Consider the following 25,321-nt stretch of genomic DNA (forward strand, 5'->3'; position numbering starts at 1 on the left):
CCACTATATCCCATGCCTGAAATTTCAGAAGCTTGGTATGTTTGCATTTGCAAATAGACTTGTATGTATAACTTTGAATTCCACTTCAGAGCATAAAAATATAAACTTTTTCATACCTTTGCACATTGCATGTGGTTGCAGCCCTCATTTTTCTGAATTGGAGACTTGCAGTTGGCACAAGGTTTGGAGTTAGTTAGTAACCACAGACAGTTTGCAGCATCTTCATAAGCTTCACTAACTCCCACAACTTTGAAGAAAAAATGTGAAACAAGTAGAAAAGATAAGATTATGTGCATATCTCTTTGTAAAGAGTAGGTTTAAAAAGTCTGCATGTTTCCTTAATTCTTGATAGTGCATATTAATTTTCTTATAAACTTATACCATGTGTTAAAAATAATGAAAAGTAAAAATTAAAATGCTTTGACAAATAGGAAGTAAGTCCAAGGTCACATCCCAACCTTAATAAGCTAGAGAATGTATCTGTACCCTTTGGTGTACTTTATTATAGTTTACATTGTAGTTTATTAAATATAGTATGCTTACTATAGTCCAAAATCCATGCTACAAATTGACAAAAAAATCAGTATTGGTATTGAGTTTTACAGTAGTTCTCATGGATCACTCCAAGGATCTGTTCCCTATGGTATTTTACATTAATAGTTACTAAATGATACCAATACTATTATTTGTATAACCTATGAGCCCTGGTCATGGATCAGGACTCTACTGCTCTTGGCATTGTACAAATACAGAACAAAAAAGACAGTCCCTGTCCCAGAATTTACAATCTAAATGGACTTTTATTCCTACTTTCCCCATTTTTTTAAATATGCAAGTATCAGCTGCTTCTGTTTCTCTAAGATTTATGGGAATGATTTCTGGACAGAGTATAAGAGTCAAAACCACATACAATAGATCTAGGGTCAGCAACCTTTCTGAAGCAGAGTGCCGAAATTTGATCTTTAGACTTCTATCATAGAATCATAGAACAATAGAGCTGGCAGAGACCTAAAAACACCATCAAGTCCAGCCCTCTGCCCTAGGCAGGACCAAACCCATCAGATCAGCCCAGCCAGGGCTTTGTCAAGGCAAGACTATGTACAGGCCTAGTGCCAGTGATACCTTTTAAACTCACTAATAGTCCTACTTACAACAGCTTCATTAATAAATAAAGATGTAGAGCTTTACAGTTCAGGTGGTGATTGGAAGCATTAGCTGGTCTTTTATTAACCCACAGGCAGCCTGGCTTCGCAAAAGCTCCTGGCTGCATCGGGAGGAGGCACAGGGCTGAGCTCCCACCTTATGTGTCAATGGAAATTGGCTTGCACACCACTCTTGGCACCCATGACAGGGGTTGCTGACCTCTGCAATAAAATCTATGGGTTCCTCATCCCAGGTCTGAAGCACTGAAGACAAGGATAACAGATGCCACTGAGGGTAAGAAAAATGTAACTCCCTCCAACACCATGCAGGATTTTGCCCCCATGCAAGTGACAAAAGAACTTGGTCTGGGACATCAGCATGGTCCAGACTGTCAACCGACATCAGCCATGCCTGCAAGCAGCCAGATGTAGAGCTGCACATGCTGGACAATGTAAACACAGGCCGCCATATGGCGGAACAACTGCGGGCAGGTATTAGTGGTGGTAAGAGGGTGCATTTTCAAACACAAGATCGGGTCTCCCATGGCCTTCAAGTGGGTCTTTGTGAGGAAGGCCCTAGCCCAAACAGAGTCAAGACTGCTCTGATGAACTCTATCCATGGTGCTAGAACTAAAGTAGATATTTTCCACATTTATTAATAGCCTCAGGTCATGACAGGTGGAGTAAACACCACACCTCATCCTCGGACCAGCACTTTATTAACCAGTCATCAAGGTACTACTTCTGGGGGAATTCTGTGCTAACCCCCCTCTCCCCACAGAGAAAAAAGCTTTTGCTGAAACGTTGCTGCAGTTCTGCCACCAGTGAGTGCTGTGGTACTAGAACAGTGGCTGCTCCCAGCCAGCCAGCATGGGGCTGATGAAGGTTAGTCAGGGAGGACAGACTAGGGCAAAGGCTGAATGGGACCGGCAACAACAACAAATGCTGTATTGCAAGGGGAGGGGCGGCGTCTCCTTACTCATCTGAGGATGCACCTTAGGCTTCAGAGACAGCTGCATTACCCTTGCCTCACATTTGGCACTGTGCTCGAAGTCTAGGCAGTTTGTCTGATGCAGCCAGAAAAGAAAGGTGGGAGCATGGGACCAGCATAACAGATACACCCCATGGATTACAGCACTGCCACTGTGAGGGTAAGTGCCCCTTGCTCCACATTGCTGCTGCCACATTGACCTTGCATGCTGGTGGCAATTCACCTTTTATAGCTAAGGGGCTGAACCCACCCTCAGAGGGGTGTGTGTTTGGGGTGCGGGTGATCTGGGTGGAACCGTAGATGCTCAAGGCTGCTGACAATGACAGGGCAAGGATCAGTGCCTGCTCCAAGAATGGTGCTGTGGAGCCAGAGAACAAGTGCTGTGTCAGAAACAATTTCACAGGAGGGAGGAAGATTGACACCTGGGAGATCGCCTAGGCAATAATGATCTGCATTGTTGCATTCTCTGATAGGAGGCCTGATGGTATCATAGGTAGGAGATCAGCATCACGACTCAGGTACTCTGTGCCTTGTGGGTGGAGATCTTGGCATCATGGACCCGAGTCTTCTAAATAGGGATCAAGGCTGCCGTGCTGTGGTGACGGGGATTCACGTCTTCTGTCTGGGAACACTCCTCTGCTGTGGAGGGCAGTAACACAACTGGTTTGCCTCTAGATGCTGGGGTTTTAAGCCAAGTCTCTCACCTGGCTTGGCATCTGTGGTGCTGGCTGGCCTACTTCAGCTTTGGATGCCAGGCCCACTTCAGGTCACAAGTGGCCCTACAAGGGCTCAGGCCCCATTGCTGCTTCCAAGAGTCAGAGGCGGATCCCTGGTAAGCCTAGGAGGTCTGACCACACTTGTTCTTTCTGTGGGTCTACCCCAACAGACATAATGGAGGTCACTAAGGGTCACCAGATGGCTGAACATGATGAGCACCTTTTAAAGCCAGCAGAATGTGGGAAAGCAGTTTTAGCCTAGAGCAGTTGTAAATCATATCTAAAACAACTCCAGAAAATATAATACAAATGTAATTTAGACTAGGGAGAGATGCTTATTAAATCTGATTTCCCATTGTAAATAAAAAGTGTCAGGAAATATAGTAGGATGACACAGAAATATGAAATTTTCTAAGATGCCACGCAAATTCTATTTTATCTTAGTTAATTTAACAATGGCTTTATAATTAGCATTTACATTCCACACTGTATATTCTAAATGCTACAGACACACAAATGACCTACTTCTGACCTCATTTAACATTGGTATAAAAGAGAAGAGGCAACTGAGTGTCATCAATAAGCAATCATGAAATCAGCATAAAGTCCTGAGCAATTAATCTAATCAAGCCCATAACCAGAGCTCTTCAAAGTGGCCTCCGCACATTCACCTTTCCACAACATACGCATGGTGTAGCATGAAATGGTGGAACGTTCTAGCAGCACTGCACATTGGAATGCTTCTTTCTTTGCGTTCCAATTCCAATTTGGGAACTGGGGAGGTGACTGATGCACAGCCCATTAATAACTTTGCTCCCTGAATGTACAAAGCCACAAGTGGAAGGGTAAAAAGGGGTAAGAATGCTCCAACAGGCACTGATGGTACCATGGACACAGCAAATCCCAAAAGGAGAACTGTACAAAGGGCCACTTGAAGAACTTACCTTTACAACAATTATGAACGTCTTGGATTTTCAGTTCATTCCAATTGTAAGATGCATTTCCCATACCACACTGGAAGAATCAAACTGTCAAGGAAGCAGCTGTGTGTGTTTGCCTATATATCTAAATGTGGGTAGATAAAGTCCTGTAACTTTTTTGAAAATGGCTCTGCCACAAACAACTCAGAACATTTGGCATAGAAGTAGTCTTAAATGAGAAGTGCTTTTGAATCTTCTGATAAATATATTTATCTAAAGAAATATCTATACACCTAATATAGATAAGAAAAGGTCTATTTTTCCCTACCATGCTTTTACCCAGAATTGACTGCAACTCAGACTTACTAAAATTATTCACCTTCTGCTATAGATAAGAAAGACATGCTAGAAAGGAAGCTGCTAGATCAGGGGAAAGATCACTGCATTTATTTTGAATTGTTTTTAAATGGGAGTTTGCTCAAGATGTAAATAAACGGCTTCCAGAAGAAAGGGCCTGAACAGACTCTGGGTGGCATTAAACCTTCCTGGCCTAGGGAGACAGGTTAACTATCTACATGGACACTGCTGACCCTCTTGCAATACCAAGTTCTGACTTTATGGTAAATTAACTGAAATAGAGTTTGTAAAAATAAGCATGGTTAAGGTAACTTTCATCTATAATTTCACTCAAAACAAGGCCCCAGTCTGTAGGGTTTGATTTAAGACATGACCAAGTAAATTCATAGTTAAAGAAAAGTGAAACACTTTTTTCAGTACCTATTTTTTTTTCTTCTTTAGATAATAGAAGAAATTATCAAACCTGTGCCTCCCTTTTTTTCAGACTGATTTCTTAACAACCATGTAGTTTTAATTTAATGCTGTTAAAAACCCCATAAACTCCATTCTTACGTTCTTCTGGTTTCATTTCTGATATCTTCTGCAGCCAGTTCTTCCATGTTTGGCAGTCACAAGGTTCATGTGCTTCTCCAAGACATTCCCTGAAAAATTAAGTCATAAATACAGTAAAAAAAATTCTACTTTGATCCACACTGAAAAATAATCAAGGCATATAAAAGCTCTAATTAAGCCAGGGAGATTAAAAAAAATTTACCCAATGACTCTCACTTTAAAAATTCTTACATTTGCTCACAAGCCTACGTGGAGCTTTAAGAAATTGAAGGGAGAATTAATTGAGGCAAAGAAAAACACTTTTTAATGATGATGGACAACACCTCAAAAGTAGTTTGTATATTTTATGGGCTGACCAGTAATTAATCTAGGCCCATGTCAGATGGTTATACAGCTTTTGTACAATGGGTGAAGTTGACCCAGTCACCTTATGAAAGGCCTTTATTATGCATATTAAAGTACTACCCCAAAAGCCCCAATCAGCATTGAGACTTCACAGTGTTAGATATTGTATAAACACATAGCAAGATGACGTCCCTGCTCTGAAGACCTTTTTAACTAATACGCTCTTAGTTTAAGTGGTTTATGTGGTGCATAGGGCCTTGAGGTACGGTTTCTACACCTGCCATAAATTTCACCCAGAATTACTTGTCCATGTCCAATGATGATCATTAATGCTTAATAACAAGGTCAGTGTTTGAGGCAATCCCAATTGGTTTCACTCTCTTCTAAGTGCTGAGTGAATTTGATTTTCTACTTTCTCCAGAATCCCTAAACAGAAAAATGTTGGTTGAAATTACAGGGACATACAAGGAATTGACAGAGAGTCCCTCAAGTTTTTCCAGTATCACTACTGTTAATTTTCAGGATGGCAATCTGTATACAGCAGCAGACACATCGCTTCCAGATGGTGCTTAGGCGTAGATGTGTCAACATGCATTCCAGAATTATCACAATTTGCTCTTTTACAGGAAATACAGCAAAACAGCTTGAGACATCTACCACGTGAAATACACAAATAGTGTACAAATGGGATATATTTCCACATGGACATCTGCTGCATCAAAGAAAAAGCAAATTGTTTTCGGAGGATAAAATGGTAAATCACTTCCTGCAATGCAATGTCATAAGCTGAATGAATACTCATGATTTCCCCTCTCCTCATCGCAACAGGAACACGTGCACCAAAAAAGAACTAAGGAAAACTACAGAAAAGAAAAGAAAGCCTTCTGGTCATCATCTCCTACTGTACTATTGAAGTAACAGTAGGGTCAATCGGAGCCATAGAACAGAATCCTGGTTCCACTGACTTCATGGGGCTAGATTTGACACATTAAAAAAACTGCTCTTGGGTAATTTTAATTGCATGCAGGGAAAACAAAATTAGCAGGATGGGCGTTAACAAAAGAACAATCCCCTTACCTAAAAGCTGATTGATTCACTCTACAAACCAAACCAAATAATAGACATGTGCACTGGCATTTCTGTCTGTGGACTACAAATTTTTTGAAGAGATTCACTTTGAATTCTAAATTATAGAATACCTTTGGAGACTCTGAACAACTCTAAATTCAAAAGCAAGAGCGAGCAAGAATGAGCATTAATCAGCAATTACAGAAATAGAGAAAGATTGTCAATGCTGCCTGAATCTTGGTGTACATGGTGGAGGGAAAACAAACTAAAAAGGAAGAAAAACACAAATTACTGCAGCTGCATCTCCTGGGCTGTGGCTACACAACAAAAATAACTTTGAAGTAAGCAACTTCGAAGTTGAGCATCTACACACACACACACACACACCCTACTTTGAAGTTAAACTTCGAAGTAGGGCACTACTCCATTCCAGGAATGGAGTAAGGACTTTAAAGTTAACTTTGAAGTAAGGGAAAATATATGTACACTTTCTGCTGACTACTTCGAAGTAGTGCATAACTTTGAAGGTAGCTCCTAGGGTAAATACACTCCAGAGAGACAATGTTAAATATGCTTATAAAGACAGGATTCAGGGTGTAAGCTTACAAATCCTGAACCTTCTTTGTTGCAAGAAACATATTTACTAACCACCCATAAACCTGTTCAAGTTAAACTGAAAACAGAATTCTCTCTTCTAAAAATGGATGACTACTTGAGATGCAGTATTGGTCAGCCTTGTCCTAATTTCTATGGCACTACTGAGTAGATTAGGAGTTTACTCAACATCCACTCAACATGCAGCAGAAATCAAAAAAGCAAACAATATCAGGAACAGAAGATATCATGTTCCTTCTATCTAAATCCATTATATGCCTGCATCCTGAATATTGTACGCAGATGTGATTGCCCCATCTCTAAAGAGAAATACTGGATGGCAAAAGGTTCAGAAAAGGGCAACCATAATGATTAGGTGTATAGAACATGTGCCACATGAGAAATTAATAAGATTGGGACTTTCCAGCCTGGAAAAGATACGACTAATTGGAAATATGATAGAGGTCTATAAAATCAAACAGGTATTGACAAAGTAAATGTTAGAAAAAGTGTTATATATTCTCCTAACACAAGAACTAGGAGTCATAAAATGAAGTTTATACGCAGAATGCATAAAACAAAAGGAAATATTTCTTCACACAGTGCACAGTCAACCCATGGAACTTCTTGACAGAAAATGTTATAAAGGCCAAGCCTATAACAGAGTTCTAAAAAGAACTAGGTAAGTTTACAGAGGTCAATCCATGGCTATTAAGCCAGGATGGGCAGGGAATGTATCCCTAAGCTTTTGTTTGCCAGAAGCTGGGAATGGATGTCTGGGGATGGATCACTTTTGTGGACTAGCTGTTCTGTGCATTCCCTGTGTGGCACCTGGCATTGGCCACTGTCAGAAGATAGAATATTGGGCTAGCCAAACCTTTGGCCTGACCCAGTATGGCCATTTTAATGTTCTTATTACAAACACCTCTCAGATGTCAGGGGAGGACTCACGATCCTGAGTAGAATCATGAAATCCACAATGGCTCAAAGTTTACCCACTCTCTAAAATTAGACACAGAGACATCGTATTCTATCCTGTGCTTGCACCACACGCCTTTAAATGTTCCTGCAATACAGTTGATACATGACATATTAAAGTCCAAGCCTCCTCCTTTGCCTGATGGTTGGGAGGGGTTGCAAGTGCTTTGGAGGATAGGGTCATAATTCAAAATGGTCTGGATAAATTGGAGAAATGGTCTGAGGTAAACAGGATGAAGTTTAATAAGGACAAATGCAAAGTGCTCCACTTGGGAAGGAACAATCAGTTTCACATATACAGAACGGGAAGAGACTGTCTAGGAATGACTACAGCAGAAAGGGATCTAGGGATTATAGTGGACCACAAGCTAAATATGAGTCAACAGTGTGATGCTGTTGCAAAAAAAGCAAACATGATTCTTGGATGCATTAACAGGTTTGTTGTGAACAAGACACGAGAAGTAATTCTCCTGCTCTACTCTGCGCTGGTTAGGTCTCAGCTGGAGTATTGTGTCCAGTTCTGGGCACCACAGTTCAGGAAGGATGTGGAGAAACTAGAGAGGGTTCAGAAAAGAGCGACAAGAATGGTTAAAGGTCTAGAGAAAGTGACCTGTGAAAAAAGGTTGAAAGAATTGGGCTTGTTTAGTTTGGAAAAGAGAAGATTGAGGGGGGACATGATAGCAGTTTTCATGTATCTAAAAGGGAGTCATAAGGAGGAAGGAGAGAACTTGTTCTTCTTGGCCTCTGAGGATAGAACAAGAGGCAACGGGCTTAAACTGCAGCAAGGGAGGTTTAGGTTGGACATTAGGAAAAAGTTCCTAACTGTCAGAGCAGTCAAACAGTGGAATAAATTGTCAAGGGAGGTTGTGGAATCTCCATCACTGGAGATATTTAAGAACAGGTTAGATAGATGTCTATCAGGGATGGTTTAGATAGTACTTGGTCCTGCCATTGGGGTAGGGGGCTGGACTCGATGGCCTCTCGAGGTCCCTTCCAGTCCTAGTGTTCTATGATTCTATGGCATTTCAGAACATTTTGTCAAACCTCAAGTTCAGGCTGAAAATGGCAGTGGTTCATGAATGTCGATCTGGTTCTTGCCTGAAGTGCTTTTATTGAAAAGGATGACATTTGTGCTCAAAAAACAGGATTAGACACAGTTAAAAGAAGCATATATCTTTGATGCCACCCATGGTCCATTCCTTGTCATGGTTAGGTGGTTTGACTTCGAAAAAGCCTTTGACAGCATTGACAGAAACGCTTTGTGGAAACTGCTGCAACACTGTGGCATCACAGCCAAAATTATTAACCTGATCCTTTCAACATACTAAGCCTCGACATGCCAAGTTGCTCACAATGGTATCTTGACAGACTCCTTCAGCATACTCTCAGGAGTGCAACAAGGGTGCCTATTGTCACCTTTCCTGTTCTTGATCACAATGGACTTGCTTATGGCCATCAATGGGGCACTCAGTGGACATTTATCAACAGCTGGAGGACATGTATTTTGCTGATGATGTCAATTTCCTTTCACACCAACATGAAAGCCCGGAAGAAAAGGTCACAACACTAGACAAAACTGTCTCAGTGACTGGACTGAGGGTTAACAAGGGAAAGGCCAAGACAATGAGGATCAACCAGTGTAAAAACATCACCATCACCATCACCATCTGGGAAGGGATGACCTGGAAGACGTGGAGCAGTTCATCTACTTGTGAAGTGTTATGGGCACAGACAGAGGAACAGACAAGGATACCAATGCCAGGATAGGGATAGCAACAGTTGCATTCAAGACTCTTCATCTCATACGAGTTCACAAATAATCTCTGCAAAGATGAAACTGGGGATCTTCAAAACAAATGTGAACAGTGTGCTCTTGCATGGATGAGAGACCTGGCATACTAAAAAGTCTTCAAATCACAAGCTGCAGACTCTCATAAACAGATGCCTGAGGTACATCCTTTGCACCAAATGGCAAGACTTTGGCTGTGTCTACATGATGAAATAAATTCAAATTCATTAATATAGATTTTGTAATTCTGGAATTTATAAGTTCGAATTTAACCATCCTCACTTCCAACGTGCTCCTCACAAAGTTGACTCATTGCTGTCACACGCAAATTGGCTAACACTGACTGCCGTACTAGTGCACCGTGGGAACCTATCCCACAGTTCCCTCATCCCTTTAGCATTCTGGGTATGCTTGCTGGTCTTTGACATCTTCCCTCATTGCATTTTCCTCATTCCCCTCCCAACCCCTGAAAATAATACAGGGACCCTCAAAGTTAGAAGAAAGAAGACAGAAAAGTCTCAGAAAAAAGATGTTTGACTTTATTGAAACTAACACAGGGACCCCAAAAAGTAGGAAGAAAGAGAAGATAGGAAGGTTTTTCAGAAAACAGAGCTGCTGATGGAGGGAGTCTTTGACTTTCCAGTGCACTATAAGGCTTCTGTGCAACAACTGTGTTCTCAACTGGCCATCCAGAGTGTCCCTCCTCCCATCATTGTATGTAATCCCTGAAAGTAATACAGGGGCCCAGAACGTATTGTAAAGTTAGAAGAGAGAGGATAGAGAAGTGTAGGAAAGAAGAATTTTTGGTTTCCCCCTCGTTACATTTGGAGAGTCTTTGGCTTTCTGCTGTACTACAAGGCGTCTGTGCAACGACTGTGTTCTCAGCTGGGATCACTGCATGTGATCCCTGAAAATACTGCAGGGACACATACTGTATTGTAAAGTCACAGGAAAGACGATAGAAAAGTGTAGGAAAAAAGAATTTTTGTTCTCTCCACCCATTATATTGCCAACATGGATGCAACAACTGTGTTCTCAACTGGACATCCACTGAGTGTCCCACCTCCCACCACTGCTGAAGTATTCACCCCCATGTATCTTAGCGGCTGGGGGAAACTTCCCCCTGGTGACAGCAAGCCACGCTAGATGGGGGGGAGTGGGACAGATTCAGTGGGGGCCAGTTGAAGTGGTCCTCCCCAAGTATGTTAGCCTCCAAGGGAGAATTCCCCCTGGCAGTAGCAAAACTCACAGTACCTTAGCTGCTGGAGGAGGCGTCCCCCAGGGTGGCAGAAAGCCACTGTGTCTCTTAGCTGTCAGGGGAGGCTTCCCCCCAAGTGGCAGCAAGCCCCTGAATATCTTATCTATTGAGGCAGAGATCCCCCAGTGGCAGCAAACCCCTTAGCCACCAGAGGAGGCTTCCCCCCGGCAGCAGAAAGCCCTAGTGTATCTTAGCCAGTGGGGGAGGCTTCCCCACAGCAGCAACAAAATCCCTGGACATATTTCCCGCCCTTGGAGCCCTAAACACATGCAATGTATCATGGGTGCTGCCTGGCAGCATGGTCAGCACTTAATGGCAGGCATGCCCATTTATTGGGTTGGGGGCTACCCATGCGATGTGGCAGAGCACAGGAAAGACCCAGACTGTGTGGCACCCGGAGGGGAGGGAAGAGGGTTCGCAAACAAATGTAAGCCACTGAGAAGTTTCTCGGCCTCTTATGCAAGCACAACCCCCAGCACAGCCTTGTTGCCACATCATGCAGCGGGGCAGTGGCTGGCACACCAGGCAGTGCAGAAAAAAAAAAACAACAAGCATAGAGACAGAGCCACAAACTCCCTGCAGGGGCTATTTCAATGGGTAGATGCACTGACAGTGCTAACAGCAAAGAAAGTCAGTCATTTCTCAGGCTCTCATACAAACATGAGCCCACAGCCAAAGGCTCACTGCTCCCACTTGGAAATTCATGGTCTTCCTGTTACTGGAGAGCAGCAGCCAGAGCAGAGTAGTGAGAGGCATTGTGGGTTACATACAGGACACCATTGGAGGCTCATAAATTCAATTTTAAGATATGGCGCTTCCATGCTGGCCTTTAATCAAACTTCTGAATTCAAGCTTCATGCTTATATCCATCAGGTAACTGCAATTTTGTAATCTCAACATTAGTGCACCCTAAATCGAGCTAATGGTATTTACAGTGAATACAGTCACATGCTAATATTGAGCTCACTGCCTTAAATTCAAAGTTTATCTCACAGTGTAGATGCAGCGTTGGAACAAAGCAAGACAAGAACCACTTAACCTCCAAATCAAGAGGAGAAAGTGGGGATGGCTAGGCCACTCTCTCAAAAAACATCAATGAGAATATTCTGCCAAGCTCTCAAATGGAACCTGCAAGGAAACTGAAACAGAGGAAGACCTTGGACAATGTGGAGAAGATCCTACTGAGACTGAAGGACAACAACTAGGGTACTCCTGAAGTCAGCTAGAAGTTTTGTGTTGAGACAGAGTGAAGTAGAGGAGACTTGTAGATGACCTACACACCTCAGAATACACGAGTTTAAATCATATCTTTGTTGCAATTAATGGTGACAATTTTTTAAAAAGTCTGGCAATTACAGGTCAGGAGGCCTAATTTCAATAGCTGTCAAATTGTGCAAATTGCTTGAAACTATAGTAAAGAACAGAATTATCAGGCATATATACTAGCACGATTTGCTGGGGAAGCATCAATGTGGCTTTTGTAAAGGGAACCCATGCCTCACGAATCTACTAGAATTCTTTGAGAGGGTCAACAAGCATATTGACAAGGGTGATCCAGTTCATCTAGAGTACTTAGTTTTCCACAATACTTTTGACAAGGTCTTTCAACAAAGGCTCTTCAGCAAACTAACCAGTCCTGGGGTAAGAGCAAAGGTCCTCTCTCCATCCCTAGAGGTTTTTAAGTCCCAGCTCGATACAGTCATGGCTGGGATGATTTAATTGGGGTTGATCCTGCTTAGGCAGGGGCTGAACTAGATGACGTTCTGAGGTCCCTTCCAGCCCTAGAATTCTATGATTAATAACTGGTGAAAAGACAAGGAATAAATGATTCAGTTTTCACAGTGGAGGGAAGTGGGATCCCCCAGGGATCTGTAGTGGGACCAGTGCTGTTCAACATATTCACACATGATCTGGAAAAGGAGTGACCAATACACTGATCAAGTTTGAACATGATGTGAAATTACACAGGGGTGTTAAATCCAGAGCAGACTGTGTAGTGATCTCATGAAACTGGGTGACTGCGCAACAAAATGGTAGATGAAAGTCAAGGTAAATAAGTGAAATGTAAGGTACAATTGAAAACATAATAGCAACTATACACATAAAATGACAGAGTCCAAATTAGCTGCTACTAAGGAAAATTCTTGTAGTTGCTGTGAAAAGTTCTCTGAAAATATCCACTCTATCTGCAGAGACAGTCCAAAAAAACCCACAAAAAACCACCAACAATGTTAGTGACCATTAGGACAACGCTAATAACACTGCAGATATCTTAATGCCTTGGCATGCCCACCCTGATTACCTCATATCACAGATACATTAGAACTGGAAAAGGTTCAGACTTCTCTTCTTGTTCACTTTGGCAACAAACAATATTAGTGATACGGAACAGCTTCCATGTGAGAGATTAAGAAAACTGTGATTGTTTAACTTGGAAAAAAGAGACAACTAGGTCAAAGGAGGACAGGTTCACCGATGGCTATTACCCAAGATGGTGAGAGATGCAATCTCATGCTAAGCCTTTTGCTGCCATTTGCAGGGACTGAATGACAGGGTATGAGATTGCATCTCTGACCATCTTGGCTAATAGCCACCGGTGAACCTGTCCTCCTTTGAACTAGTTGTCTCTTTTTTCCAAGTTAAACAATCACAGTTTTCTTGCTTTATCCTGTTCATTCCATATGAAGCAGCTGGGAATTGGTAGAAGACTGGCTCTTGGGTTAGATTGCCCAATGGACTGACCCAATATAGCTATTCTTGCATTCTTAATAATTGATATGTTCTGGGCATTGGTAAGAATTTTGAACAGGGAAGTTAGGCTGCATATTTGAATAACTGCACTTGCAAATTTTACATGAAATGTCTCCTCCACAAAATCACTTAAGAATTAGCCTTACTGAAAGCATTACATAATGCAGTATATGACTCCTTCAGATTATATAAAATTCTAGGAGTTTAAAAAACATGAGCTAATGGTTTTCTGGAATATAATTCTGAACATGACACCATCTATTTTGATTATACTGAAAATCTGTAACACAGGTGCAAAAGTTTCTCTATCATGAAAATAGAACTGAAAAGCCCAGAGCTACATGCAGCTGTTTTGTGTCCAGCACAGTGATTAATATATGAAGTAGACAGTGTTATACCTTTTGCTGCACTAAAACACACACACACGTGTAGACTAGGAAGACAAAGAGAATTATTTTTAGTACCTGTAGCTAGTATAAGATTTGGTTTATGTTTTGTGAGTAATCAAATTTCACATAGGAGGAATTTTTGAGGTGCAAATTTCAAAAAGGGTTTTGGGAAGTGGAATCCTTCTTAATTTTGACGTCGTGTCTTGTGCAGAAAAGGACGAATGGATAACCTGAACCACACTCTACATATACTGATATTCAGCATGTGTTTATGAAAATAAATTCATGACCTACTATATATACATGTATCAATAATTTGCTGTACCAACACCTACAGAGCTTTCTGTAGGCTTCTACATGGCAGCTGGCTGGAGATGTCTTTTAACCTTTAGATTGGCAGATGTGAGTTTTATATATTCATGTACAAATTTCTAATACTAACCAGCAGAAGAGATGCCCTTTTCCACAGTCCACAGCAGGGGCTCTAAGCATTGGGAAGTTAAGTGTGTCTGAACCAGTTGCATTTGACCCTTGTCTTGTTAGCCTGACTGCTCTTTCACAGGCTGGTATAGGACACCATTTAATAGCAGGATTATTTTCAACAAAAGCCTGAAAAGAAGGAAAAAGGAGAAGAAAATTACTTTGCATTTGGGAACAGGTTCTCATCACTGTACTTCAACTGTAACCTTTGATAACAATCTGCCTGTGAAGGAGCAAAGCAAAACAACATAAGATAGTCTTGTACTTAAACTGATATGGTATTTTAAAAGTAGTTACAAAAAAAGATGTAATCATTTGCTCAAAAACTCCACTTTACTGTAACAGCAAAACTTAAGATTTACACTGTGGCCCAAATATTTATACCTTGTGCAAAATGCTTAGTGTGTACAATTTTCCTCTTTTGAGAAAAGATTTAGGTTTTGGCCACACATGAAGACTACATCTACACTAGCCCAAAACTTCGAAATGGCCATTCTGAAGTTTACTAATGAAGCACTGAAATATATATTCAGCACCTCATTAGAATGCTGGCGGCCGCAGCACTTCAAAATTGACACAGCTCACCGCCGCGTGGCTCGTCTAGACTGGACTCCTTTTCAAAAGGACCCCAGCAACATCAAAATCCCCTTATTCCTATCTGCCGTTAGAAATAAGGGGATTTCGATGTTGCCGGGGTTCTTTCGAAAAGGAGCCCCATCTGGATGAGCCGTGTGACGGAGAGCTGCGTCAATTGGGCTAGCGTAGACACAGCTGAAAGGTAATTCAGAAAAAGACAGGATGTGTATTTAAAATGAATAAATTGTTCCTGATTATCTCAATGTATGGACATACATTCTGGAATGAACTAATTCCTTATTCCAAATTTAAAAGAGTTAATACATGGAGATAATCAGGAAATGCTATTGTGAAATAATTTTCTATGTAGACAAGCCTTTACTGCACATAAACCATTATTATCACAAGTTTAATACATAAAATATGAAATTTTACAGTGTATATCTGTACTGCAGATAAGAAGTAAAACCTACGCTATCACCAATCTCAATAGAATTAATTGCAATAAACTTTTAAGACTCAGAATAAAGTAACTCAGAAATGGGCCTCAATTTTTTTCTACCAGTGGGAAGTATTTTTTCTTTTATTAATTTCCTAAAATAAATTATGTGCAAGAAAAGGAACCTCTGCTGCTCTCCCTTCAAAATCTTGGTGATTTGTATGTCATTCATAAGATAAGGCTATGAAGAACACTGGATTTAGTCTTAGTATCAGCTCTCCACTTTGGTGTTTAGTTGTAGGACCTCATGCCAAAGAGACTGCTAACCTATTTACAGTAAGTCCTTGTACTAAACATGTCTCTCCCCTCCTCACCCCAGGGATAATTTAACAAGTTATTTCAAGATCCAAATTACAGGCTAACAACAAGAAAAAAAAAGAACTAATTAAAAGGTTACTTTCTGAAGATACATTTGGTAGCAATGGAAAAAATAAAGCAAGTATGAACCAAATCAAGATTATCCAACTTCTTTTCCTGTCTGTGTTATATAGGAATCTTACAAAAATATGAGCTAGGATAAATTCTTGCAATGCGAATAGCATCACTCAGGTACAGTAGAGTCTTCCCAGAAACTCTGAACAGCAATAGGAACTCATTTATCAAAATATTCTTCCAAAAACTCATTTTAACACTTTTTCATTACATGTAGACAAACACATTCTTGGAGGTTTAAAATCTAGTTGTTGCCAGTTCTGGCTATTAATTGAATCAATTTTACAAGTAATGAGAAAGATTATTAAGTTGCTTAGCATGTAAGTGTATTTCCTGTGCTTGAGGAAGAAATATTATTCCTTTTAAAAAAATGTCCCCAACAGCATTCAAACTTCATTACTGTACGTAAACTACATACAGTTCTGATCTGCAGTCTTAATTAATTAAACTCACAAAAAGTACAGCCATACTTCACACAAAAGTTTGCGCTATAATTGGACTAATAAAGTCAGACTTACACCAATCACACAGGAACAGCATGACAATTTACCTTAATGTCAAACAGCAGGTATCTCTTGTCCATCTCTCTGGAAACTACACTTTCTATGATCTCAACAGGTACAAGCTGGAAGCAATCATATGCTGGGCAAAAAATGTTATGAGCTTCACCCTCCTGAATTTTCATATTCAAAAACCTGCAAGAAGTGTCACAGTTTGGGAATAAAAAACAAATGTGTCAAGAAATTAATTAAAATTCATTGTCTAGATACTGACTTAATAAAACACTTTCATTTACACCTCTTTTTAAAATAAAAGTATGAATTGTCCCTTGCTTTTCATATTCAAAGAACCTCTCAGATTTCAGGACCATTCGATGAGGGAAAAAATGAACAGCCCACAAGTAAGCAATTGCAAAAAGTACTTGAATGTATGCATGTGTGATTTACACCGATCTCCCATTTGACAGAACCCTTCGAACAATATTTAATACAATTGAGCAAAACTTCTTCATTAAGCCTCCAGAAGATGTACATAGTGGTACCTACTTTATGCACTAATTATTTTAACAAGTACAGTAAAAATTCTCTAATCTGGCCTCTGATGGTCCAGAAATCCTAACAGTCCAGCATCTCCTTAGAAATTCGCTTAAGTCGGGGGGCTAGGGTGGTGGGTTGGAGCAGTGGGAGGGGGACGGGGAATTAAGCCTGGGGTGGGTTAGGGCTGCAGCCAGGACATGCAGGGGTTGGAGCCAGGGAGTACGCAGGAGGTGAAGCTGTAGGAGTGCGGGGGTGGAGAAGATGCAGGAGTGTGGGGTAGAAGAAGCAGCTGGGGATACGCAGGAGTGGTGAGCTGCAAGAGGGGGGTTTGAGTTCGGGCATGGGGGTTATAGTGACGTCCAGTAGTCCAGAAAATTTGGTAATCTGGCACCTGTCTGGTCCCGGACGTGCCGGATTAAAGGAATTTCATTGTAACTAGTTTTTACAATAAATAGCAATCTTTGTTCCTCTTTTCAAAATACAGTTGAGACTTGATCTGAATAAACTGAGAGCCAGATTAAGTCAACTGTCTGTCTCTGGAATGGCTACTCTTCCCTTTGGCTATTAATTAGTACTTTAAATGAAACTCTGCTTGTGAGATCATTAAAAAAATACACACACACACACACACACACACACACACACACACACACACACACACACACACACACACACACACACACACACACACACACACACACACACACACACAGAGTAAAATTTACAGATTATTTAACCCCATTGTAATTTAGGCTACGTCTACACTAGACTTTGTCAGCATAGCTATGCCTGCAGAGCCCCCTAGTGTGTATACAACATATGCCAACAGAAGCACTCTTCTGATGAGCATGACTGCATCCACACTGGAGTTTTTGTTAGCACAGCTACATTGGCTAGGTGAGGATTTTTTTCACACCCCGACTAACTTAGCTATGCCTGTATATATTTTAAGGGTGGACCAGGGCCACAAAATATTTATTGAGTATCTTTTTTCTACTATTATATTTACCTTTTAATCAGCTTTCTCCCCACCCCACCCCACCCCCTTTTTTTTAAATGCACCATAACAATACCGTGCTGAAATACACCCAAATTCACTGGCAAAAAAACTTAATTAACATAAGATAGCCTAATGCTTCCCTGTGGCCTTCCACAACATGGGGCGGGGGCGGTTAGCTGAACTTAAATCTCTGAAGAACCAAGGAAGGAGAGGTTACTCACCCTGTTCAATAACTGGAGTTCTTTGAGAGGTTGTCCCCGTGGGTGCTTCACTTTTAGGTGCATCAGTGCCTCTGTGCTCACGAGCTGAAGACTTGTGTGTAGCAGTGTCCCCACCCCCCCCAGTCCTCTGGCTGCTTCTGCGTGCAGAGAACAGGCACAAGATACCTGTTACACTTATTTCGCATGTGTGGGCAGCCCGCTCCCCAGTTCTTCTCCGATCTGGAAGCCAAAGCAGGCATCTGAAGCAGAAGGGAGGAGGGTGGGCAACATCTCAAAGAACTTGTTACTGCACAGGGTGGGTAACCTCTCCTTCTGCTTCGAGGGTCCCTGTGGGTGCTCCACCTTTAGGCGTCTACAAAGCTGTGTCATTGCTTGGAGGTGGGTCCTTCAGATGGTGCACATTAGCTGTTAATAATACAGATCGGCCAAATGCAGGCCACAAATCAGCATAGGTTTGTATGGAGTGATGCTCAGTGAATGCGTGAGCAGATGCACACATGGGTGCTCTGCAAATGTTGTTGGTGGACACACCTCAGATGAAGGTTGTAGAGGCTGCCACTGCCCAAGTGGACTGGGCACAAATGCCCACCAGAGGTTCTTTGTTAAACTTATTGTAGGCAAGTCTTATACAGCCCGAGATCCATTTGCACAGCCATTGTTTGGAGGCAGGCATGCTATGAGATCTTTCAGCTGAGGAGACAGAGTTGGGTCATCTTCCGAAAACACCCAGCAGACGTCAAGAATATGCGTTGTTCTGTCCCTTTTGTCGGTATGCAGTTTTGGGAAGAAGACAAGTAAGTATGCTAGTTTGTTGAAGTGGAAAGAGGTAAGTACTTTAGGGAGGAATTTACGGTGGGTGCGGAGGACCACTTTCTCCTTGTAATAGGTCACATAGGCTACGTCTACATGTGCACGCGACATCGAAATAGTCTATTTTGATAAATAACGTCTACATGTCCTCCAGGGCTGGCAACGTCGACATTCAACTTCGACATTGGGCAGCACCACATCGAAATAGGCGCTGCGAGGGAACGTCTACACGCCAAAGTAGCACACATCGAAATAAGGGTGCCAGGAACAGCCGCAGACAGGGTCACAGGGCAGACTCAACAGCAAGCCACTCCCTTAAAGGGCCCCTCCCAGACACAGTTGCACTAAACACCACAAGATCCACAGAGCCGACAACTGGTTGCAGACCCTGTGCATGCAGTGTGGATCCCCAGCTGCGGCAGCAGCAGCCAGAAGCCCTGGGCTAAGGGCTGGTGCACACGATGACCATAGAGCCCCACAGGGGCTGGAGAGAGAGCGTCTCTCAACCCCTCAGCTGATGGCCGCCATGGCGGACCCCGCTATTTCGATAGGGCACGTGTAGACGATCTGCGTCCCGCACCACTTCGACGTTCAACTTCGAAGTAGGGCGCTATTTCCATCCCCTCATGGGGTTAGCGACTTCGACGTCTCGCCACCTAACGTCGATTTCAACTTCGAAATAGCGCCCAACACGTGTAGCCGTGACGGGCGCTATTTCAAAGTTGGCGCTGCTACTTCGAAGTAGCGTGCACATGTAGACACGGCCATATGGTGGTTCCAACATCAGTGCACTGATCTTCCCCACCCTTCATGCTGAGGTGATCGCCATGAAGAAAGCTACTTTCATGGACAAGTGCAGCAAAGAACAGGTGGCTATCGGCTTAAATGGTTTGCCAGTTCGGGCCCTGAGAACCAAACTGAGGTCCCATGAAGTCATCGGCTCTTTGATCAGTGAAAAGGTGTTATGGAGACCTTTAAGGAACTGCTTGACAGGTGGGCAGGTGAAGACAAAGTAGTCTTGGATAAGCAGGTCGAAGGCTGATATGGCTGCTAGGTGGACCCTAATCATGCTGGTGGATAGATCTGTTTGCTGGAGGTGGAGTAGGTAAGTGAGTATGTGTGGGATCCCTGCACGTATGGGATTGCGTGGTAAGGAGAGGCACCAGGCTAGCACATATTGCCATTTTTGTAAGTTGGTCCTGCTTGCAGGAGCCAGGAAACTGACCAGGCGCTGCTGTGCCTGGCTCCTAGCTCCCTGGGGCTGCGGGGTTTCCCCTGCCTCCCTTCTCTCAGCAGCAGCATCTGCCTGGCTTTCCCCAGCTGGGGGAAGCTGCAGGTCTGCTCCTTTCAGCACTCCGCCACTGGCTCCAAGCTCTGGAACTGGCAAGCAGAGCACTGAAAGGAGCAGCCCTGCAGCTTCCCCCGGCTTCCCCCAGCTGGGAGAAGCTGGGGGAGGCTGTGCCCGCCACCACAGACGCAAGCTGCCCGCTTCCCCCAACTGGGGGAAACAGGAGGCTGGAGCCCAGGATTTCGACATTCGTGTTATCGAACTCACGTAAAGTGGAGGTTTACTGTATTAAGCAGCTTGTGATGTGTATCATTCAGGGCTGAGAGGGATATCTTGGGCCTGTCTGAGCTCCTTCTGAAGAGGTCTTGAAAGGTCCTGGAGTCATCACCCAAGAGATCAGTGGGTGATTGCATTGTCAAGACTGTGGAGGACAATGAGGGAGAAAATTGTGATGGAAGTGGGGGAATTAGATTGGTCATCTCCCCTAGTGCAAGTCCCATAGTCCTTAGCCTCTGAAAACTTTGATCTGTCCAGTGACTGAATACTCGGGGGGCGGGGGGGGCGGGGTATGGTCATAGGCAGAGGTTGAGGTAATGGCTGGGGAAATGAGCTGATGTCGAAACACCACCCAGGGATGCCAGTAAGGCCAGTTAGGTGGCATCGGTGGGGGCACCAACTGCTGTTGCCATTGTTGTAATTGTACTGGCTGGGATGAAGATTTCCACACTCTTTTCTGAGGAGAAATTTCACCATCTGAGTCAGGGGACCCTGAAACCAAAGCCTCAGTGAGCGAACATGAATGCCTGGAGCCATCACTAAGCAGGGGAGCGCCCGGCACCAAGGTGACAGAGCTCTCTTGTGGTGGTATACTATGGAGGAGGCATTGATACCAGGACCCCCTGCACTGCCAGTACCCAGAGGCCAAAGTTGCTGTAGCCATGTTATGAACTTTTGTGTACTTTGCCAGGGCTGGTTTATGAGTGTTAGCCATTGCCGGCACCGGTGTATTGCTCACAGAAGCCGGCTTGTTCTCTTTTTCTTTTCCAGCTTGCCATGCGGTGCTGGGATGGGGGCTGCATCAAAGAGCTGCAGTGTCTTATGTGAGGAGGGACAGGCCCTCTCCTTCTGTTGCCTTTTTGGTGAAGCACCTGAGGCTGCCCTCCTAACCTGAAGAGGGCCACAGCGCGGTGCTTGGAGCTGGTTAACGTCACCACCAAGGAGACAGACCCTTAGGGGGTGTGAGACTTCTTCTTGGCACCAGGGGATTCCCTTTATCTGTAGGGTTTGTCGTCATCAAAGCCCTGTCAGAGATCTCAACCCCCTGTGGGCTATGCCTGAGTGGGGAGGTGTTGCGGTCCATTGGTGTGAGAGCTTGCTCCATCTGTCAGATTCACAGCTGTTGCTGCCTCGCTCTCCTGGACCGTTTAGTCAGTTTTCTACAGGTTGGGCAGCTTGTTGTGCTGTGGTGATGACCAGGATACCGTATGCAGAGAAAATAGCCATTAGAAATTGAAATGGAAAGGCCACAAGTGGAGCACTTTTTAAAACCTGGCGAGCTGCGCATGAGTGAAGCTGGCTAGACTGGCTGTGCTATGGAGCAGAGTTGAAAACCGCCTCCACGGCTCTCCCCTCACTGTCTGCTTGTTCCTTGTTTAAAATAGCTGCTTTGCTTTCAGTTTCCTTTCTCCTATCTATTTTCTTTCTTTTTTTTTTTTCCAGGTAACTGAGGGAGGGACTATTCCTTGTGACTGCAGCCAGCAGCAACTGGAAAATTGAGAGACTGGCTGATAGGCAGTAAGTGTCACAGACATCTCGTGCCTATGCCCTGTGCACGGGGCAGTTGCGGGTGGGGGGGGCACATGCAGGGCAGGGGGAAGAGACATACACTGCTGCACACAAGTCTTCGGCCCATGAACACAGTGGTGCCACCACACCTAAAGGGACCCTCGAAGGGACCCTCGAAGAACTGTGCATTCTCAATATTTGTTCTACAGCACGCACTCCCCCTGCCCCCACCCCGTCCCCCCATGCTAACTCCATCCCCTGGGACCTAGGAATAGAGATGGAAAACAAAAACCAGACATGTCCCCAGCAAAATCCATTATTTTCTGTTATAATGATTCACGAGTGTGAGGGATATGCCTTTTTAGGTACGTGCATCAACCACTGTATTATACATTATATATTAATCCAGCATTAGATACACCAACTTCCCAAACTCCTCAAATGCCAGTGTAACATCTGGCATCTGCAGTTAGGAGGATCCAGGCTTCCTATTTTCTGGACTGTATTATAGGGGAGTTCTGACAATAGCCCCTTTTGGATCTAAAATCTAAGAATGCGTGAAGTTCAGGGCTTTTACACTGCCACTGTCACCCCCAGAAGCTGTCATTCCATCAGTTACAACAAGAAGATAAGGAACTAGAACAATAATTCACTAAAAAGTCTGCAAATTTTATTTGTCAAAATAATACTCTATCATCACACCAGTTTTGATTACTTTGGTAGTTTACTTCCCAATAGCAGTTGACAACTACATCTATACCAATACAGACACACACATACACATTTTCCTAGGAGCAGAGTTAAAGTAACCTCTAAGATGACCAGTGTTCCGAAGCTGAGTGCTTAGGTGGTCATCCAGGAGAGATTCAGATGCCACCCAACTGACCAGCAGAGTACCCACAATTCCTACAGCCAGCAGCATGTATACAGGCATCCTATTAAGATGACTGAGCTACTTCACAGCTCTGTGAACTTCCAGTGCTGCCAACCAGTGTATGCAGCTCCCTTCCACTATGCTGAGAACTTTGGGACTCTCTTCCTCTCCCCCTTGCTGCTCCCAGCTTCAAGAAGTGTTCCTCACAGCCCCTTGGACAACAATTTGGCTCCTCTCACGACCACTCCAGCACCATTGTGTTCTTACAAAATACCACAGTAGAGGTTGAATTGAAATTAAGCCTTATCTAAACTAGACACATTAAGTTGTTTGAACTTTACAAGTATAATTAAAATAGTACAAACCTTCCAGTGTGGATGTTCTGATAGTGATATAAAGAAATCTTTGAATAGTAACAGAGAGGAAGCCGTGCTAGTCTATACACTATCAAAACAAAAAGCAGTCAAGTAGCACTTTAAAGACTAGCAAAATAGTTTATTAGGTGAGCTTTCGTGGGACAGACCCACTGGTCTGAAGAAGTGGGTCTGTCCCACAAAAGCTCACCTAATAAAGTATTTTGCTAGTCTTTAAAGTGCTACTTGACTGCTTTTTGTTTTGAAAGTCATCTTTATTCCACTATCACTGTGTCCACACTTGGGCTTCTACTAATCTATTTCAGTAAAAGTCACATTCCTAACCAAAATAATTACACTGGTGAAAATTTTAAGTGTAGACCAATTCTCAGCCATTTTATGCTCAACTCAGCAAATCAGTAAACAACATGCTGAAATCCCTCCCTATTTGGCAAAGCAGTTAAGGCTGTAGCAGGTCAAACGCCATCATTATGGACCCATAAGCCAGTTAAGGGCCAATACATATGAAAGTGTTCCACATGGTTAATAACAGCTACATCTCAACATTTACCACTAGCCATTTCTTAGTTGTGATCCTCCTCCCTTATTTAAAAATGGGAAGTCTAACCATTTTGCAAAATAATACTAAATGCATATACTTACGCCTCCCAGCATGATCTGCAAAACTCATGTCCACAAGGCATATCCACAGGATCTTCGAATATAGAAATGTTACACATACAAATGTCACACTGTAAAAGAAGAAAAAAGTAAGAAGAAAAAACATCCTATAGGCCAATAGTATAACTCAAAAGAATTACATGATAAAAAGGTAAAATCAAGCTACTGGGGGAAAAAAAAAAAAGGCCATGTGCAAAGTAGGGAAAAATCTTTAATCAAGGAGAAAACGTTGCTTTAAGTTGGAAAAAACTGAAAATGGAATGGTGCATATCTTTGTTTCAACATAGCTCCCACAAACACTTGGAAAATATTTTAGTAAACTGCTCAACATTTTACTGCTTTCTGAGATCTCCCCTATTGCCAGTCTTAAAGATGTTGAGCACTCTTATTTTCCAGTAAAGATGACAGTAGCCATATCCTGCACCGGTAAAGTCAATGAGAGTTTTGTCACTAACTTCAAAAGCAGGAGTAGGATTTGGTAGATGAGGACAGTCACATGTCCCACAAAGAATCAGGCCCAAGGCAGGGTTGAACAATTTAAATAATTGATTTAAAGTTAGGATTTTAATCTTTTTTTGGGGGGGTAAGTCAGGCTGATGTTTGTAAACCTGATTTGAAAAAATTTGCAATTTTAGATCAAAATACATACTGAGATAAATTATAAAGGTTCCTTCCTTCCATGTTCTTACTATTAGGGTATGGAATTTGAATTTTATAAAAAACTGCTAATGGGGAAAAAACCAAAACACTGAAAGTTAAGACCCTGATCCTGCAAACACGTAAGAGCAGGTGTCTGGGGCTCAGTGCACTCTTCATTCACACCCTACACACTACTGGAACAATTTCTGAATAAAAGATATCTTGTAAGGTACCATTTGAAGACTAGTAATTCACTGATCAATAATACCACAGTAAAATGCATATAGCAACATTATATGTGAACTTATTAACATGAGCTGAAATCATGATTGAAATGTTTTTACCAAACAAGTCTGGGAATGGGTAAACTTGCTTTTCAAAGCAAAACGTCTAGCTATCAGAGGGGTAGCGGAGTTAGTCTGTATCTTCAAAAACAAACAGGAAGTCCTGTGGCACCTTAAAAACTAAGAGATATTTTGGAGCATAAGCTTTTGTGGGCAAAGGCTCGCTTCATCATCTAGCAAACATTCTAGACTGGTGTCATCAAAGCCAATGGGCCACCTTTATCGAACGACCATTCTTTATAAAGAAGAAAAGGAAATGTACAATCTAATACACATTTCTCACTTCATTTCATATGCAGTAATATTTCAGAAGTCTTCCAAAATATAAAAACAAAGGATAAACAAACTCCATCCCACATATAACTTTCCTCTAGACTTTTAAAATTAGAGAAATAAGTATACGCAGTGCAAAGTTTTACTTTGATTTGATGTCCAGTTACAAAACTATGTAT

At 42.6% G+C, this 25,321-nt stretch overlaps 1 protein-coding gene across 4 annotated transcripts in view; it reads right to left on the reverse strand.

Moving 5' to 3' along the window:
- The window catches only part of ANKIB1 (ankyrin repeat and IBR domain containing 1), a 107,834-nt gene that overhangs the window by 22,939 nt on the left and 59,574 nt on the right, over positions 1–25,321 (reverse strand). For all 4 annotated transcript variants that reach the window (XM_074984756.1, XM_074984754.1, XM_074984755.1 and 1 more), the window contains 5 exons: positions 23,869–23,957; positions 16,388–16,532; positions 14,293–14,459; positions 4,679–4,767; positions 117–247 (listed from right to left, as the gene is read on the reverse strand). In XM_074984756.1, the coding sequence (XP_074840857.1) occupies positions 117–247; positions 4,679–4,767; positions 14,293–14,459; positions 16,388–16,532; positions 23,869–23,957 (621 nt within the window). The remainder of the gene's footprint in view (positions 1–116; positions 248–4,678; positions 4,768–14,292; positions 14,460–16,387; positions 16,533–23,868; positions 23,958–25,321) is intronic.

Source organism: Carettochelys insculpta, chromosome 2 (genome assembly GCF_033958435.1).
Source record: "Carettochelys insculpta isolate YL-2023 chromosome 2, ASM3395843v1, whole genome shotgun sequence".
Classification (NCBI taxonomy): domain Eukaryota; kingdom Metazoa; phylum Chordata; order Testudines; family Carettochelyidae; genus Carettochelys; species Carettochelys insculpta.